The 15366-nt window shown below is 42.2% G+C and overlaps 1 protein-coding gene across 1 annotated transcript; it reads left to right on the plus strand.

The window, feature by feature from the left end:
* Nucleotides 1-945: 945 nt before the first annotated feature.
* Nucleotides 946-15337, plus strand: PHAX (phosphorylated adaptor for RNA export). Its single transcript, XM_022588695.3, has 5 exons — nucleotides 946-1548; nucleotides 3405-4018; nucleotides 6329-6449; nucleotides 9138-9221; nucleotides 14793-15337. Exons 1-5 carry the CDS (start codon nucleotides 1453-1455, stop codon nucleotides 15060-15062), a joined length of 1185 nt encoding a protein of 394 aa, XP_022444403.1. The 5' UTR covers nucleotides 946-1452; the 3' UTR covers nucleotides 15063-15337.
* Nucleotides 15338-15366: the final 29 nt, after the last annotated feature.

The raw sequence follows: 15366 nt of genomic DNA on the forward strand, positions 1-15366 counted from the left end.
TTAGGAGACCTGGAATCAAGACGCAGGTCTTCAGTAGCTTAGCTGTGTAAACTCTCTTCAGTTGTCAAAATAAATTGGACCAGGTGACTTCTAAATTCCTTTATAGGTATTAAATTCACATTTCAAAAATCTAAATTCATTTTTTTCCATACAGCCTAGAGACATATCCTAAGGAAATAATAAAACAAGTTTGTAAAAAGACACGTTAATTGCAAAACACACCATCAGAGACTAAAAAATGAGGCTACCTTCATGCAATGGAAAACTAGGGAGTCATTAAAAAGAAGGAGCTAGATCTTTATATTCTGGTATAGAAAGGTGTCCAGATAAACTTCTATACTGTTTTTTTTGGCCGCGCCTCGCCACTTGCAGGTTTTTATCTCCAGACCACGGATCGAACCCAGCCTCCAGCAGTGGAAGCGCGGAGTCCCAGCCTCTGGACCCCAATATTGTTTCTTTTTTAAAGTTGATAGCGGAATAGGAAAAGGTACAAATAACAAGATCCCCTTTACGCAAAAAAAAAAAAAAAAAAAAATCAAATATTTCTTGACCATCTTTACATACAAGAAGTCATGTATATTCGCAGGTAGAAACAACAGCGAATAAAACTGACATTTTAGTGGGGAGCTCAGACAAAAAATTTTTAAAATACACATATGACTATTGATGCCATGAGGGAAAAAAAAGGGTTTGAGAGTGACAGGAGAGACCCTGTTTTAGTGAGGGTGGTTGAAGAAGACCTCTCTGAGAAGGTGGCATTTAATCAGAATCCTGAATCATGAGACAGCATAACCTGTGCAACAACGGGGTGTCGGGTGTTGGAGAGTCAGCCAGGCAGAGGGAACAGCAGCTGCAAAGCCCTTGGGCCGGGAAAGGACAAAGGGTGCCAGAGGAACAACGTGAGCAGCGCCAGCGTGGCTGGAGAGCCGGAGGGGGACACCAGACAGGCACACACCCGCAGCCCTGCTGGCAGTGCTGAGAACTCAAGCCTTATCGTGCGGAGGAAAGCCCTGGAAAGTCTGAGCAAGGCGGTGACCTCACGTCCCGTCTGGAAGGTTCCCCGGGAAGCTACATGCACGGTGGATCGCAGAGGAGCAAGAATGGAAGCACGAAGGCCTGCCCACACCATCCAGGCGAGGGTTGTGAGGCCGAGGGAGAAATCCCTCATGGCTGCCATCCATGCGCATCTTTAGGTTTGCCGGAAACAGGTCGGTAGGGAACGCGCCAGATTGCTGCAGGAGCAGAGGACTCACTCTCCCAGAATAGCGTTAAGCGAGCGGGTTGCAATGGTGACGCAACATCTGCGAGCCTCGACCCAGGCGTCTGGGTCCACCGGCCGCCGGGGCGGGAGCAGCCCCCTCGCGGGGGCGCCCGACCAGTCAGAGCCAGCCGGACCAGCCCGCCGCCCCGCCGGAAGTGCCCTCTCGGCCCGCTGCACCGCGCCGCGGGAAGATGGCGCAGGAGGCAGGCGACATGGAAGATGGGCAGCTTTCTGACTCGGATTCCGACATGACGGTAGCACCCAGCGACAGGCCGCTGCAGGTGCCGGTGAGTGCGGAGAGGGGGGCGGGTGACTCTGGGCCGGGAGCGCGGAGCGCGGAGCCCGGGCTGCGATGAGGGGTGGTCGTCCCCGGGCCCGGCGCGCGAGCCGGTGCGGCGGGGAGGGTGAGGGGCGGGCGGGCGGCCCGCGGCCCGGCGCGCGGAGCGAGGGAGGTTGCGGGGATAGGAGGCCGTACGAACCTAGCCCGGCGTCTCGCTGCGAAGCGGATTCCGCGAGGCGGGCTGTCTCCCGGAGTCGGGCTTGCGGCTGCCTCTTCCCCGCCTCCAGTGCCCCGCTCCTCGTTTTCTAAACCTACGGGCTTCCCCACTTCGGCGCCGCTAGGTTGTCTCGGAAGGGCATTTTTTTGCCGAAAATGTAGAACCTGGGGACCTCTGCCCGCAAACAGCCTGTGGCGCTCATGTGCACGCTGAGCAGAAAGGGAGTGAGGACCAGGGATGAAGTTCATCACTTGCTCAGAGGCCTGGTCTTCCATATTCCCCTGGAACCTAGCTTCGTCATGCCATAATGTGGCACTGGGTTTTGTGTTAGCTTCCCAGGTTTCTAAGTAGGCGTTTGTCTTGGCCGCCCTACTGAGTAGCAAGCTCTTTTGAGAAGGCTTTAGTGCCAGTCTACGCGCGTTCGAATCCTGGCGCCGCCACTGTGTGACCTCTGACAGGTCATTTAGCCTGGTGTCCCCATCTTAGAATAGGAATGATAATAGTACGACAGTAATAGGGTGACTGTCAGGATTCAGTGGAGCCTGAGTAATGGCTGACAAGTGTTAGTGCCATTATTATTTCAAAATAGGAAGACTTACTTTCTAGACTTAAAATACCCCACCCCCATTTCTAGCACATATTAGGAACTTAACAAATACTTTGTTTAATGTTTAGTTGAAAAAGCAAAGGTGATTCCTTTTGCATAGAAATTTCTTAGGAAATCGGTACCAAAATATTTTGTTTTTCAGTCTCTTTCAGTTTGTTTTACATAGATTGACCCATGACTTGGTAAACTTAATGCCATGGACTCTGCAGTTTTAAAAGTAATTTGTCGGAGATTCTTACACATAGGAGTTTACTGTCTAGTCTAAAAGGAACATAGTCACAAAACCATATAAAGGCAGTTGATGTAATCAAATGCATGGCAGGCATCTTTGGAAAGGAAGAAGACAAGTTCTGTTTTAACTGCTAGTAACATCGTGTATGTCATTTTCAAACATTCTGACAATAACTTAAAAGATTGAAAATCTTCTAAAGGTGAGAATTAAAAGCTTTGGAAATTTTTTAAAAGGGGTCTTAGAACTAAGTGCTGTATTAGCTATATAGAAATATGAATTTGTGGCTTTTAAAATGGAAATTCCAGGGAGTTCCCTGGTGGTCTAGTGGTTAGAATTTGGCGCTTTCACTGCCCGCCCGGGTTTGATCCCTGGTCAGGGAACAGGGATCCTGTAAGACGCAAGGCGCAGGCAAAAAAAAAGGAAATTCCATGTAGACCTTTAGAAATGCAGGGCCTCAGTTGGTTTCAGAGATCTTTGAAGATCATTTCTCCTTCAAAATGGTCCAGCTGAATCCCTAAATAATTTTTTAAAAAGCACATGGTGGGGCTTCCCTGGTGGCGCAGTGGTTGAGAGTCCGCCTGTCGATGCAGGGGACACGGGTTCGTGCCCCGGTTCGGGAAGATCCCACGTGCCGCGGAGCGGCTAGGCCCGTCAGCCATGGCTGCTGAGCCTGCGCGTCCGGAGCCTGTGCTCCGCAACGAGAGAGGCCACAACAGTGAGAGGCCCACGTACAGCAAAAAAAAAAAGCACATGATGTGTGGAGTTAATGTGTTTTATGGAATTGATTGTATTTTCTTTCACTTGCAGAAAGCACTAGGTGGGGACTGTGCAGTGAGGCCCTTCCAGAGTACTGCAACAGTGTGTGCTCCAGTATCACATTATCGGACTGTTAAAAGTGTGGATTCAAGTGAGGAGAGTTTTTCGGATTCAGATGATGATAGCTCTCTCTGGAAGCGCAAACGACAAAAATGTTTTAACACTCCTCCCAAACCAGAGCCTTTTCAGTTTGGCCAGAGCAGCCAGAAACCGCCTATTGCTGGAGGGAAGAAGGTTAACAACATATGGGGTGCTGTGCTGCAGGAACAGAATCAAGATGCAGTGGCCACTGAACTTGGTATCTTGGGAATGGAGGGCACTATTGACAGAAGCAGAGAATCCGAGACGTACAATTATTTGCTTGCTAAGAAACTTAAGAGGGAATCCCAAGAGCATACAAAAGAATTAGACAAAGAGCTAGATGAATATATGCATGGTGGCAAAAAAACGGGATCAAAGGAGGAGGAAAATGGGCAAGGCCATCTCAAAAGGAAACGACCTGTCAAAGACAGACTAGGAGACAGACTAGAAATGAACTATAAAGGCCGATACGAGATCACAGAGGACGATTCTCAAGAGAAAGTGGCTGATGAAATTTCTTTTAGGTGAGTATTTAAATTTGTCTACAAGTGAGCACTTGACCAATTGTCTTCCATTTATGAGAAATAACACAGATTCCAAATACACTGACAATGGTGTTCCTTTTTGAAATTTTTAAATTCAAGGCATGAACTCTAGGCTTATGTGGTTATATGAATATAGCTGGGTGTTCTTAAATTTGGGCAGACCTGATAGAATAATTTTGCAGATTTTTGTGAACTTTTGAGCAACTCTTTCCATTTAGTGCTATAGAACTCTTTAGGTAAAAACATATCCTTTTAAATCATGTAGGTTTTTTGGAGTGCTTTCAAGCATTCATGATTTTTTTTTTTTTACAATTTTATTGAGGCATGGTATACATGTGGTAAAATTCATCCATTTCAAGTGTTGATTTTTTTAGTAAGTTTATCAGTTGTACGATTACCATAAAGCACTTTTAAAACATTGCCATCACCCTATAAGATCCCTCATACCATGTGCCCATTTAAAGTTAGTTCCTGTTCCTATTCCCACGTAACTGCTAATCTACTTTCTGTTGCTATCAATTTGCATTTTTGGAAATTTCATGTTAATGGAATCACAGTATGGGGTCTCTTGTGCCTGGCTATTTTCACTTACTGCAGTGTTTTTCAGATTCGTCCATGTTGTAGCAGGAATCAACAGTTTGTTTATTTACACGCACACGCATATGCACGCACACATCCATATCGGCTGTTACCCTTTTGGGAAATTATGAATAATGCTGTTATGAACTTTCACGTACACATCTTTGGACACAGATTTTCATTTCTTTTGAATAAATAGGAGTAGAGTTGCTTGATGTACAGTAAATTTACATTTCATGTATTTTTTATTTATTTATTTATTTTTGGCGGTACACGGGCCTCTCACTGCTGTGGCCTCTCCCGCTGCAGAGCACAGGCTCCGGACGCGCAGGCTCAGCGGCCATGGCTCACGGGCCCAGCTGCTCCGCGGCACATGGGATTTTCCTGGACCGGGGCACAAACCCGTGTCCCCTGCATCGGTAGACGGACTCTCAACCACTGTGCCACCAGGGAAGCCCATTTCATGTATTTTTAACAAGAAATACTAAAAGTTAAAATTTTGGGAATTCCCTGGCAGTACAGTGGTTAGGACTTGGCACTTTCATTGCCATAGGCCCGGGTTTGATCCCTGGTCGGCGAACTAAGATCCTGCAAGCCGCCCAGGGAGGTCAATAAATAAATAAAAAGTTGAAATTTTGTTTACTTTTTTATTAGCTCTAAATCACTAGTGAACAGTGTCACAAATCTGAAAACAGGTAAGGTTCAAGAGTAATATAGCTAGTAGGAAAACAAGTGTTTACTTTCCAGGCAAGCCTGTCAATACTCATACTGGATTTTTTTTAAATACTGAGGGAGTTTGGAATTTGAGTTCTGGAAAGGAACTTAGAGATTTTGTAAACCAAAGCCTTTACTTTACAAATAGGAAACTGAGGCCCAGTAGTTGTGTGGCTTGCTCAAAGTCACAAATTTAATAAGTGTCAGACCTGGAACTAAAGTCTAACCCCTTTGTTCCTAGTCTACTGCTCTTTCCACAACAGAGAAGAAACACAAGAAGCCAGGGCTGGTTAGGGAACTGGTAAGACTTCTGTAATATTAATGCTCCTTCATCTCTATGGAGTATGGGCTCTGATGTCAGAAGTGCTACCTACTTAGGCTCCCTGTGTTTTTACCTCTCAGTGGTAAAATGAAAATAATAATATCTGCTTCATAAGGTTGTTGAGAGAATTAACTGAGATATAATGCATGTATAGTTCTTAGGATTGTGCTTATCCCATAATAAGCCTTTGGTAAATATTAGCTATTTCCTTGTTCTGAGGCAGGGAGCCCATGAGGGAAAAATCCAATCCATTTTAAAGCTTTTAGACATCTCTAGAGTTAGGAGAGCTAACTTTTAGAAAGCATGGTATATGTTTGCTATTTGTTTTGATGAGAGTAGACTGGTTGTATCTTCTTTTGCTTTTAGGCTTGCATTCCCCTTGCTATGTGTGCATGTTTCTTTTGAAATATGCCATAATCCAATAAGGCAAAGTGAAGATGCCAGTTATGAGACTTGAGGTGGATCCTGGAGGTTATGATCTCCTTGGGTGACCCAAGATAGGAATGTTTCCATGTCAGTGATTCCAAGGTTAAATATTGGGGATTTTGGAAAGCAAATGTTATTAGAATAAGAAGTTAATTCTAGCTAGGAACTAAATTGGAGACTAAGGTAGGTTTCCTCAACTTTTTGCAACAAATAAAAAGTTTAATATTACTTCATTTGTTCCTCATCAGGTTGCAGGAACCAAAGAAAGATTTGATAGCCCGAGTAGTGAGGATAATTGGGAACAAAAAGGCAATTGAACTTCTGATGGAAACTGCTGAAGTTGAACAAAATGGTGGCCTTTTTATAATGGTAAGACTAACTGCTTCATTCTTTCTGCTTTTGTATTATTTCATGTGATTTTTTAATAAAATGCCCTTGTCTCTGATTGTTGGTTCTCTTATTTATAAATTATTACAGTGTGTTTCAGACTTTAAAAAACCTTCATTAATAATTTAAAAATTCAGGGCTTCCCTGGTGGCGCAGTGGTTAAGAATCCACCTGCCAATGCAGGGGGCAAGGGTTCGAGCCCTGGTCGGGGAAGATCTCACATGCTGCAGAGCAACTAAGGCTGTGCGCCACAACTACTGAAGCCTGCGTGCCTAGAGCCTGTGCTCCGCAGCAAGAGAAGCCACCACAATGAGAAGCCTGCGCACCACAGCAGAGAGTAGCCCCCGCTCGCTGCAACTAGAGAAAGCCCGCACACAGCAGCAAAGACCCAACACAGCCAAAAATAAAAATAAATAAAAAACAAATAAAAAACAAATAAATGTATAAAAAAAAATTTAAAAATTCAGTATGGTCAGTTTTTGCAATTAATACTTTACTTATAAAAAATATACCTAAATTGTAGCCTGTTAGTGTGCAGTCAACAACAGATCTCTTATAGGATTCATTAAGGCTGAAATTTTAAGAAAAAGGTCTGGAGGGGGGAACTGGAAGCTCAGATTTTGAGAATATGGGTTTTGGAATTTGGGGTACCTGGTTTTGAATTTTGGGTGTGCAGCTTACTAGATGTGACATTTGGCTAAATTATCGATACTTCTCAGACCTCAGCCTCAGCTATAAAATGGGATTAATCCTCTATTATAAGGATTAAATGAGATAATGCATATAAAGTACTTACCACAGTGCCCAGAATTTAGTTAGTGGTGGTGAGCAGAAATGTTACTTTTGGGGCTTCCCTGGTGGCTCAGTGGTTAAGAATCTGCCTGGTAATGCAGGGGACACGGGTTCGAGCCCTGGTCCGGGAAGATCCCACATGCTGCAGAGCAACTAAGCCCATGCGCCACAACTACTAAAGTCCACGTGCCCTAGAGCCCGTGCTCTGCAACAAGAGAAGCCACCACAATGAGAAGCCTGCGCACCACCACAATGAGAAGCCTGTGCACCACCACAAAGAGTAGCCCCCGCTCGCCACAACTACAGAAAGCCCGCACACAGCAACGAAGACCCAATGCAGCCATAAATAAATAAATAAATTCATTAAAAAAAAAAGAGAGAGAAAGAAATGTTACTTTTGGCTCATTTAAATCATGCATTTTTTTTTTTTTTTTAATTTATGGCTGTGTTGGGTCTTCGTTTCTGTGTGAGGGCTTTCTCTAGTTGCAGCAAGTGGGGGCCCCTCTTCTTTGCAGTGCGCGGGCCTCTCACTGTCGCGGCCTCTCTTGTTGCAGAGCACAGGCTCCAGACGCGCAGGCTCAGTAATTGTGGCTCACGGGCCTAGTTGCTCCGCGGCATGGGGGATCTTCCCAGACCAGGGCTCGAACCCATGTCCCCTGCATTGGCAGGCAGATTCTCAACCACTGCGCCACCAGTGAAGCCCAATTCATGCATTCTTGGAAACTGGTTCTTGGGGGTAAAACACCCAAAAATCTTGTTATGTAAAAAGCACAGATAAATATAAAGTATATCTGTGAGTATTAAAATCTCATGGGTGGTAGGAGTGAATAGGAAACAAAATGTCTAAAGAGACTTCTGGGGTTGAGGAAGCAAAAATGAAAAAACAGTTAAAAAATACTTCGTTGCTCCAGAATGGCATAAAGAGCACTTCTCTGGTTGGGGCCAGATCACAAGCAGTAGCAGTTTATCCCATAGAATGAATGGTTTTGCAGATCTCATTTAATTGAGCTTTCAGCACAGGGTGAGGATGAAGATTGAATGGCTTCCTTCTTATTTGTTCCTCATGAATTTGAATAATAACATCACAAGAGACTAAATATTATGCTGTGGAAATGGAGAGAAAAGAAACCCGTTAGAAGTGATAGCACTGGGTGAGGAAACAGCCTGTGAACATAGGTTCCAGAAGTTAACAACAAAACAAATTATAATAATCATGAATGTACTGGCATCCCTGTTTGTGTCACTGTTTAAGGTACCTAGATTTTCATTCAGTTGAGCACGAAGTTATAGATTATATCAATATTTTACTTTAAAAAAATTTTTTTTTAAATTTCTTGCTGTGCCACACAGTTTGTGGAATACTAGTTCGCCAACCAGGGATCAAATCCAGGCCCCCTGCAGTGAAACCACCAAGTCCTAACCACTGGACTGCCAGGGAATTCCCTATATCAAAATTTTAACACTGTAGTAATAATACAGTAGTAATAAAACCAGTGAGCTAATGGAAATCTACTGAATGTTGGGGAGATGCAAGTCCAAATTCACTTTCTTTTGGTGCATGCATTCTTTCCTTGTACAGTTCTTTATTGCTGTGTGCCAGGCACTGTTCTAGACACAGGAAGCTTATGTTGTAGTAGGGGGTGGGAGGGAAACAGTCTGTAAAGAATAAATGTAGTATCTTCAAGTATGCCAAGAAGTGATACATGCCATGGGAAAAGAAATAGAGCAAATGGAAGTCTGGAGAGGAGAGAAGGACACTGCAGTTAAACTGGAGTGGTACTGTAGACCTTAATATCTCCTTAGGAATGTCTCTAAAAATTGCTTTGACCATTCACTGGAAGAGTCTTCACAGGATCATTTTTCTGTTCCTTTTTGTAGAATGGTAGTCGAAGAAGAACACCAGGTGGAGTTTTCCTGAATCTCCTGAAGAACACTCCTAGTATCAGTGAGGAACAAATTAAGGTAGAAACAATAATGTCCTTGACTTTTGAGATCCATCATAATTTAACTCCCACTCAGCCTCTAGCTTCATTTTCTACTGATCTCTATTACCTGCTCTGCCTTGTACTGACCAATTTTTCATTGTCTCTTTTCAAGTAAACCTTGTGCCTTTGGTAAAGCTCTGCCTCCTCATTTTCTTCCCTTTCAGAGCTAAGGTCAAGATTTCTTTTATGGCAATTTTTCCTGGCCTCTTAGCATGTAATTATTTTTTTCTACCCCTACAACTTTTTATTAATGAAAAATTTCAAACGTGGAATAGATGAAAAAACAACAGGATGAATACCCATATATCCTTCACCTAGGTTCAGGGGTGGTTAACATTTTGACATTCTTACTTTACCTATACAATTTTTTTTCTGTACCATTGGGAAATAAGGAGCAAACATCATGACATTCAGCCCTAATTACTTCAACAAGCATCTCCCAATATCCTACACAGCCACACCTAAGAAAAATAAGAACAGTTTCATAGCATCATCCCAGTATCTATCTAGCCCTTATTCCAATTTCCTGAATTGTCCCAAGAATGTATTTTCTAGCTTTTTTCCTCCCCAAATCAGGATCCTATCTAGATTTCCACATCCCATTTGTTATATCTCTTTTGATTTGTTTAATCCTACATTTTTCTCCATGATTTAGACCTTTTGATGAGTCCATTATGGCTCTCTTATAGAATATACCACATTCTGTTGTCTGCTCACACATTTGTTTTGTTCATTCCTCACAAACTGGAAGCCAGGCATTTTAGTATCATTTTTGTATTACCAGAATGTCATATGGGAAATCTTATACACTGTGGGTTTTTCACACCTCAGAATTCAGTTACCTTTTAATTTATTAATTAAGGAACATGACTCGCATTTAGCACATGCGATCAAAATTGAGAACTGTCTTCTTGCATAGGAAGGAGATGGTACACATGTGCAACACAGCTACAATATTTGAGAAATTTTGTATTCTCTTTATTATAACAGTGGGTGATAAAGGTCATAGGAATGTGCTTTGGCCGTACTAATGTAATGCTGATGATGGCAGAAATAAAAACCTCTTCTCTTGAGCTGATGCTACATGTGAGCATATTTTGCATCTGCTCAATGTTTTTTTTCTTTTTTCTGGCTATTCACTTTTAGTCATTTTTTTCAAAATCTGTTACTGAAATTCCTACAGGAAATGTTACTGTTGTTGCACGTTTGAAATCTCTACTCTGTAACTACTTTTTTTCCTCATTGGAACAATTATTTTGATAATAAATTTATAACAATGTGCATTTCCTTGGGAACACAACTTTTGAGTGGTAGAACAGAACTTATACCTTAATGATGTTCTCCCTCCTCCCCCAATATAACCCCTGATCAGAGTGTGTCCTTAGAAGGAACATTCTTCTTGGGTCTTTGTTAGATAGCAAAGTGTGAGTCTTTTCAAAGATATTGCATGATGTGATGAAAAGAATTCTCTAAGATTCAAAATCTAAGTTTTAATCTTAATTTTGCCATTTAGTGATTATATGACTATGAGCAGATTGCTTACTCCCCCTCAGCCTTGATTTTCTCATCTATAAAGTGAGGACTTTAATATGTGCCCTGCCTATTTAATATTGCTATAAAGGAGTTAAATAAAATGATGTCTAGAAAAGCTGTTTGTCAACTAAACTTGGACAATTTCCAGAAGCGGGAGAGAAGAAAATAACATTTATTCACCATCAGCCTGGCACTGTCTATCATTGGGTATTACCCTGATATGCAAATGCAGAGCAATAAAAAGGATAGGTCTGAGATCACACAGGAAGGACTCTGACTTCAAACCCATGCTGTTTTCACTGAATCACCTATCTTTTTTTTTTTTTTTTTTTTGTGCGGTACGCGGGCCTCTCACTGCTGTGGCCTCTCCCGTTGCGGAGCACAGGCTCCGGACGCGCAGGCTTAGCGGCCGTGGCTCACGGGCCCAGCCGCTCTGCGGCACATAGGATCCTCCTGGACTGGGCACGAACCCGTGTCCCCTGCATCAGCAGGCAGACCCTCAACCACGGCGCCACCAGGGAAGACCTGAATCACCTATCTTTGAAATTCATTTCTTCTAACTCATTGTGGAGAAGGAGATTTAATGTTAGTAGATTTTTATCTTGAACAACCAGAAACATGGCATTATAATAAACAGAAACGTTTGTAGTATCTAATAATAGGGGAATGTTGACTAATAGGGACATTCTTAAAACAACTATCCTGTAGCCTCTATTTTTGTGAAGCAATTTTAAGAAAATTAGAAAATGCAATAATAACTGAATTTTTTAAAACGACAAAGTACAAATTTATAGGGAAAAAGAGGCATGGGACAATAGACTGGCAGTTAAAGCACCAAAATGTTACCAATGATTTGGTCTGTTGTAAGGGATTATAAATGTTTTGTCTTTTAAGATTTTTCTGGTTTTTTTTTTTACCAAATTTTCTGTATGTGTGTGGATTGACTATCTTTGTTACTAGAGGGAAAAGCCTAAGGCAGATATCATTTTATTATAGGTAATTTCATGTGCCATCCAAATAATGGTGTTATAATTATTCTTTTAGTCACTATATTGCTAACAATCACAGTCTGTAGAACTTGGAAGCCAAAACTGAACTGAGTGGGCTTGTTTTCAACTTTTTCTCATTTGATTTTGTTTCGGTATATGGCCTTATAATTTGTTTTAGACAATACAAAGTTTGTGAAGAAAGAAAAAGTAAGAATAGTTAGAAGTTAATTTGTGAAGCGGGGACCCCCGGGGTGCCTGGCCAAGGCCCCTTCGCCCACGCCCACCCCATCACCGACCCCCTGGGAAGACCTCGGCCCCCAGACCAGCACCTCTCCGGGACGCTTGTCCCCAGATTTTGCTGAGGAGCTGAGGTCCTCAGAGCCATCTCTGAGCCCCAGTCTTCTGGAGGAGGATGGAGAGGTGGCCGTGGTGCTTCTGGGCAGGCCCTCTGCCGGCGCCGCGGACCCTGAGGAGGTGGTGCTGTGCAGCAGCCGCTGCGCCGTGCGGCTGCGGCGCCAGCGCCTGGCCCGGTGCCCTCCTAGAGGGTCGGGGTGCTTCCCCCGACTTGGTGTGGGGGCCCCGCCACCTGGCTGTCAGCATTTTAAAGAGGTCCCCCCCCTCAGGAGTTCTGGCTGCCAGCTTACTGCCCGCTCCCCAGCCAGGACCTCCTGGCAAGACTGTAGCTAGTGGTGTTTTTACAACCAAAGACTCTATTTTGTGGTTTAAGGAGAATAAAATTGACTATGTTTAAAAGAAAAAAAAAAAAAGTTAAGTCCATCTATAACGTACTCCCTCCGAAAATAGTATGCACTTCAGGTTCTTAACTTGCAGAGTTAATTATACAAAGAGATGGATGGGAGAAAAAAGTTGCTCTCAGATTATCTGTTGTCTGCATTTGTTGTAACAACATTAATAATATGCTACAAAGACATTTCTTTGGGTCATCCCAGTTCTGTTTAAATTCGTAACCCATGAGAATAACATTCCTTTTTAATAAGGATTGCCATATTTGGAGGGAAAGGGGAACTTCATAGTTTTATTTAGTGTTGCCAAGCATTGTACTAGTTAGAATTGTTTTTATCAAGATGTTTGGATGTGCTTCCATATAAAATGAAAATACTTCTACTATTGCTCCACTTGAAGGTAAGTAGACTCTTGAAAAAATTGTGAATTATCACACTCTTGCAAAGGTTTAAGGTTTAAGAATATGGATTTGAAGAAATCATTTATGAGTTTAGACTTTATACCTTTACCTGTTGGCTCTAATCTTGAGCCTCACTTTCCTCATCTGAAAACAAGTATAATCCCCACCTCATAAGGTTCTTGTGTGAATGAAAAGAGTTCACACCTGTGTAAAGTTCTCAACGTAATGCCTGGCACATAAAAGTGCTCATTCAGGAATTGGTAGCTGGCCTCATTTTCCTCTGAATTCACCCTTTTTGTCCTTCCTGTGCTTTTTTCTCACATATGTACCCTCCTTCTCCACCCCCATCCTCATTTCTTTAGCAAATACTTTCATTCCTTCTCTTCATCAAAGCTCTCATATTCTGAAGCTTTCCCTTATTGCATTCATTTCGGGGTTCCTTACTCCTTCCTCTGCTAATTCCGTGTGCTGCTTTTACTATTTAGCGAAGCAGAGGGCCCCCTTTATCTCACCATCCTCCATATTGTTTTTTATAAACAAGAAGGGATTTGCACTTTATGCACTTTAAGAATGTAATAGGAACTGACTTGGCTACAGCTTTTTTTTACGGTACGCGGGCCTCTCACTGTTGTGGCCTCTTCTGTTGCGGAGCACAGGCTCTGGATGCGCAGGCTCCGGATGCGTAGGCTCAGCGGCCATGGCTCACGGGCCCAGCCGCTCCGCGGCATGTGGGATCTTCCCGGACCAGGGCACGAACCCGTGTCCCCTGCATCGGCAGGCGGACTCTCAACCACTGCGCCACCAGGGAAGCCCTTGGCTACAGCTTTTAAGAGTCACTTCCTAGAATATAATAGGATGTCAAAAGTGTGTCCTACTAGCTTCTCTTTTAAATCTTTGAATCTTTTTTGTATTAGCATCATCATTTTTGCCTTCTCTTTAGATCCCTGACCTTTTTTTTTTTTTGTACCCTCTAAAATTATATTTATCTATCTGTATCAAGGTTCCCAGAAGTTATTTTGTTTTTCCATGTAGTGTTTTAATGGAAATGTATTTTCTACTTGAACCATTCTCATTCACTGGCAGTTTTGCCTCTCAGAGGATATTTGGCAATGTCTAGGGGTATTTTTGGTTGTCACCGTTTGGCGGTGGGGTGGGTGTGCTAGTGGGTAGAGGCCAGGTAGGCTGCTGAACATCCTGCAATGCACACAGCAGACTGCTACACAAAGAATTCCTTGGTTTGCGGTTTTAGTAGTGCCATACTTGAAAAACCCTGTACTAGAAGATTCTCATATTTTCATACTATAAAATCCTTTTTCTGGCACCCTGGAATCCAAGTGCTGACTATATCATTTTTATGCCTTGTGATAAAAGTTTTTGGCAGAGATTTACAGTCTCACATGTTAATTACAGCAGTGTTTAAGGGCTGGAATTTTTCTTGCGTTGTGTAGGTTACATGATCATATTTAGTCACACAGTTCGGGCCTGGCCAGTTTCTTAGCATATAACATGTGGTTATGATGACATTTCAGAGTTAGTAAATTATTATACCAAAGACTTTGCTTTGTTGTGATAAAATATATTTTATTTAAATCCTAAACAATATGATTTTTCTACTGTATATTTCTATTTAGAAAACCTTTATAGATTGATGTATATGGTATAATAAGCATGGACCCTAGACCTAACACTAGGCTGGGTTTGAATCATAGCTTCATCCTCTCAACTTGCAATGAGGATTTATTAAATATCTTGGACTCTGTGTTCAATTATGAATCTAATATTTTTTGTGTGTGGAAAATGGAGATAATATAAAGAGTCTGCCTTATAACAGGCTTTCAATAAATGGTAGTTCTTGTTTACTAAAGTTGTTCCTTTATTGTAGGACATTTTCTACATTGAAAATCAAAAGGAATATGAAAATAAAAAAGCTGCTAGGAAGAGAAGAACACAAGTGTTGGGAAAAAAGATGAAACAAGCTATTAAAAGCCTAAATTTTCTAGAAGATGACGATACATCACGAGAGACTTTTGCAAGTGACACAAATGAGGCCCTGGCCTCTCTTGATGAATCACAGGAAGGACACGGAGAAACAAAGTTGGATGCAGAGGAAGCCATTGAGGTTGATCATTCTCATGATTTGGACATCTTTTAGGACATTTTGAGAAATAAGCCTTTCTAAGATAACATTGTAATAAACCATTTCTACTGAGATTGCTTTATTTTACTTTGCACTGATAAACCCAAAAATCTGGAGAGAACTGTTGTCTTGTTTTAAATAAAATTGAATATGTGGGAGATGAATGCAATAAGAACATTTAAAACTTTCTCATGTCTGACAGAAGTATATAGCAGAGGATTTAATTTCTCAGTCTTTTGCATGTGCTAATCATTACTAGTTGATAATCAGTTTTGTCCAGGTCATTATAACATGCCATTCAAAAGTTTGTTTTCTTTTT

Source organism: Delphinapterus leucas, chromosome 3 (assembly GCF_059928025.1).
Source record: "Delphinapterus leucas isolate spDelLeu-1000000601 "Yukka" chromosome 3, BTC_Dleu_Yukka2, whole genome shotgun sequence".
Classification (NCBI taxonomy): domain Eukaryota; kingdom Metazoa; phylum Chordata; class Mammalia; order Artiodactyla; family Monodontidae; genus Delphinapterus; species Delphinapterus leucas.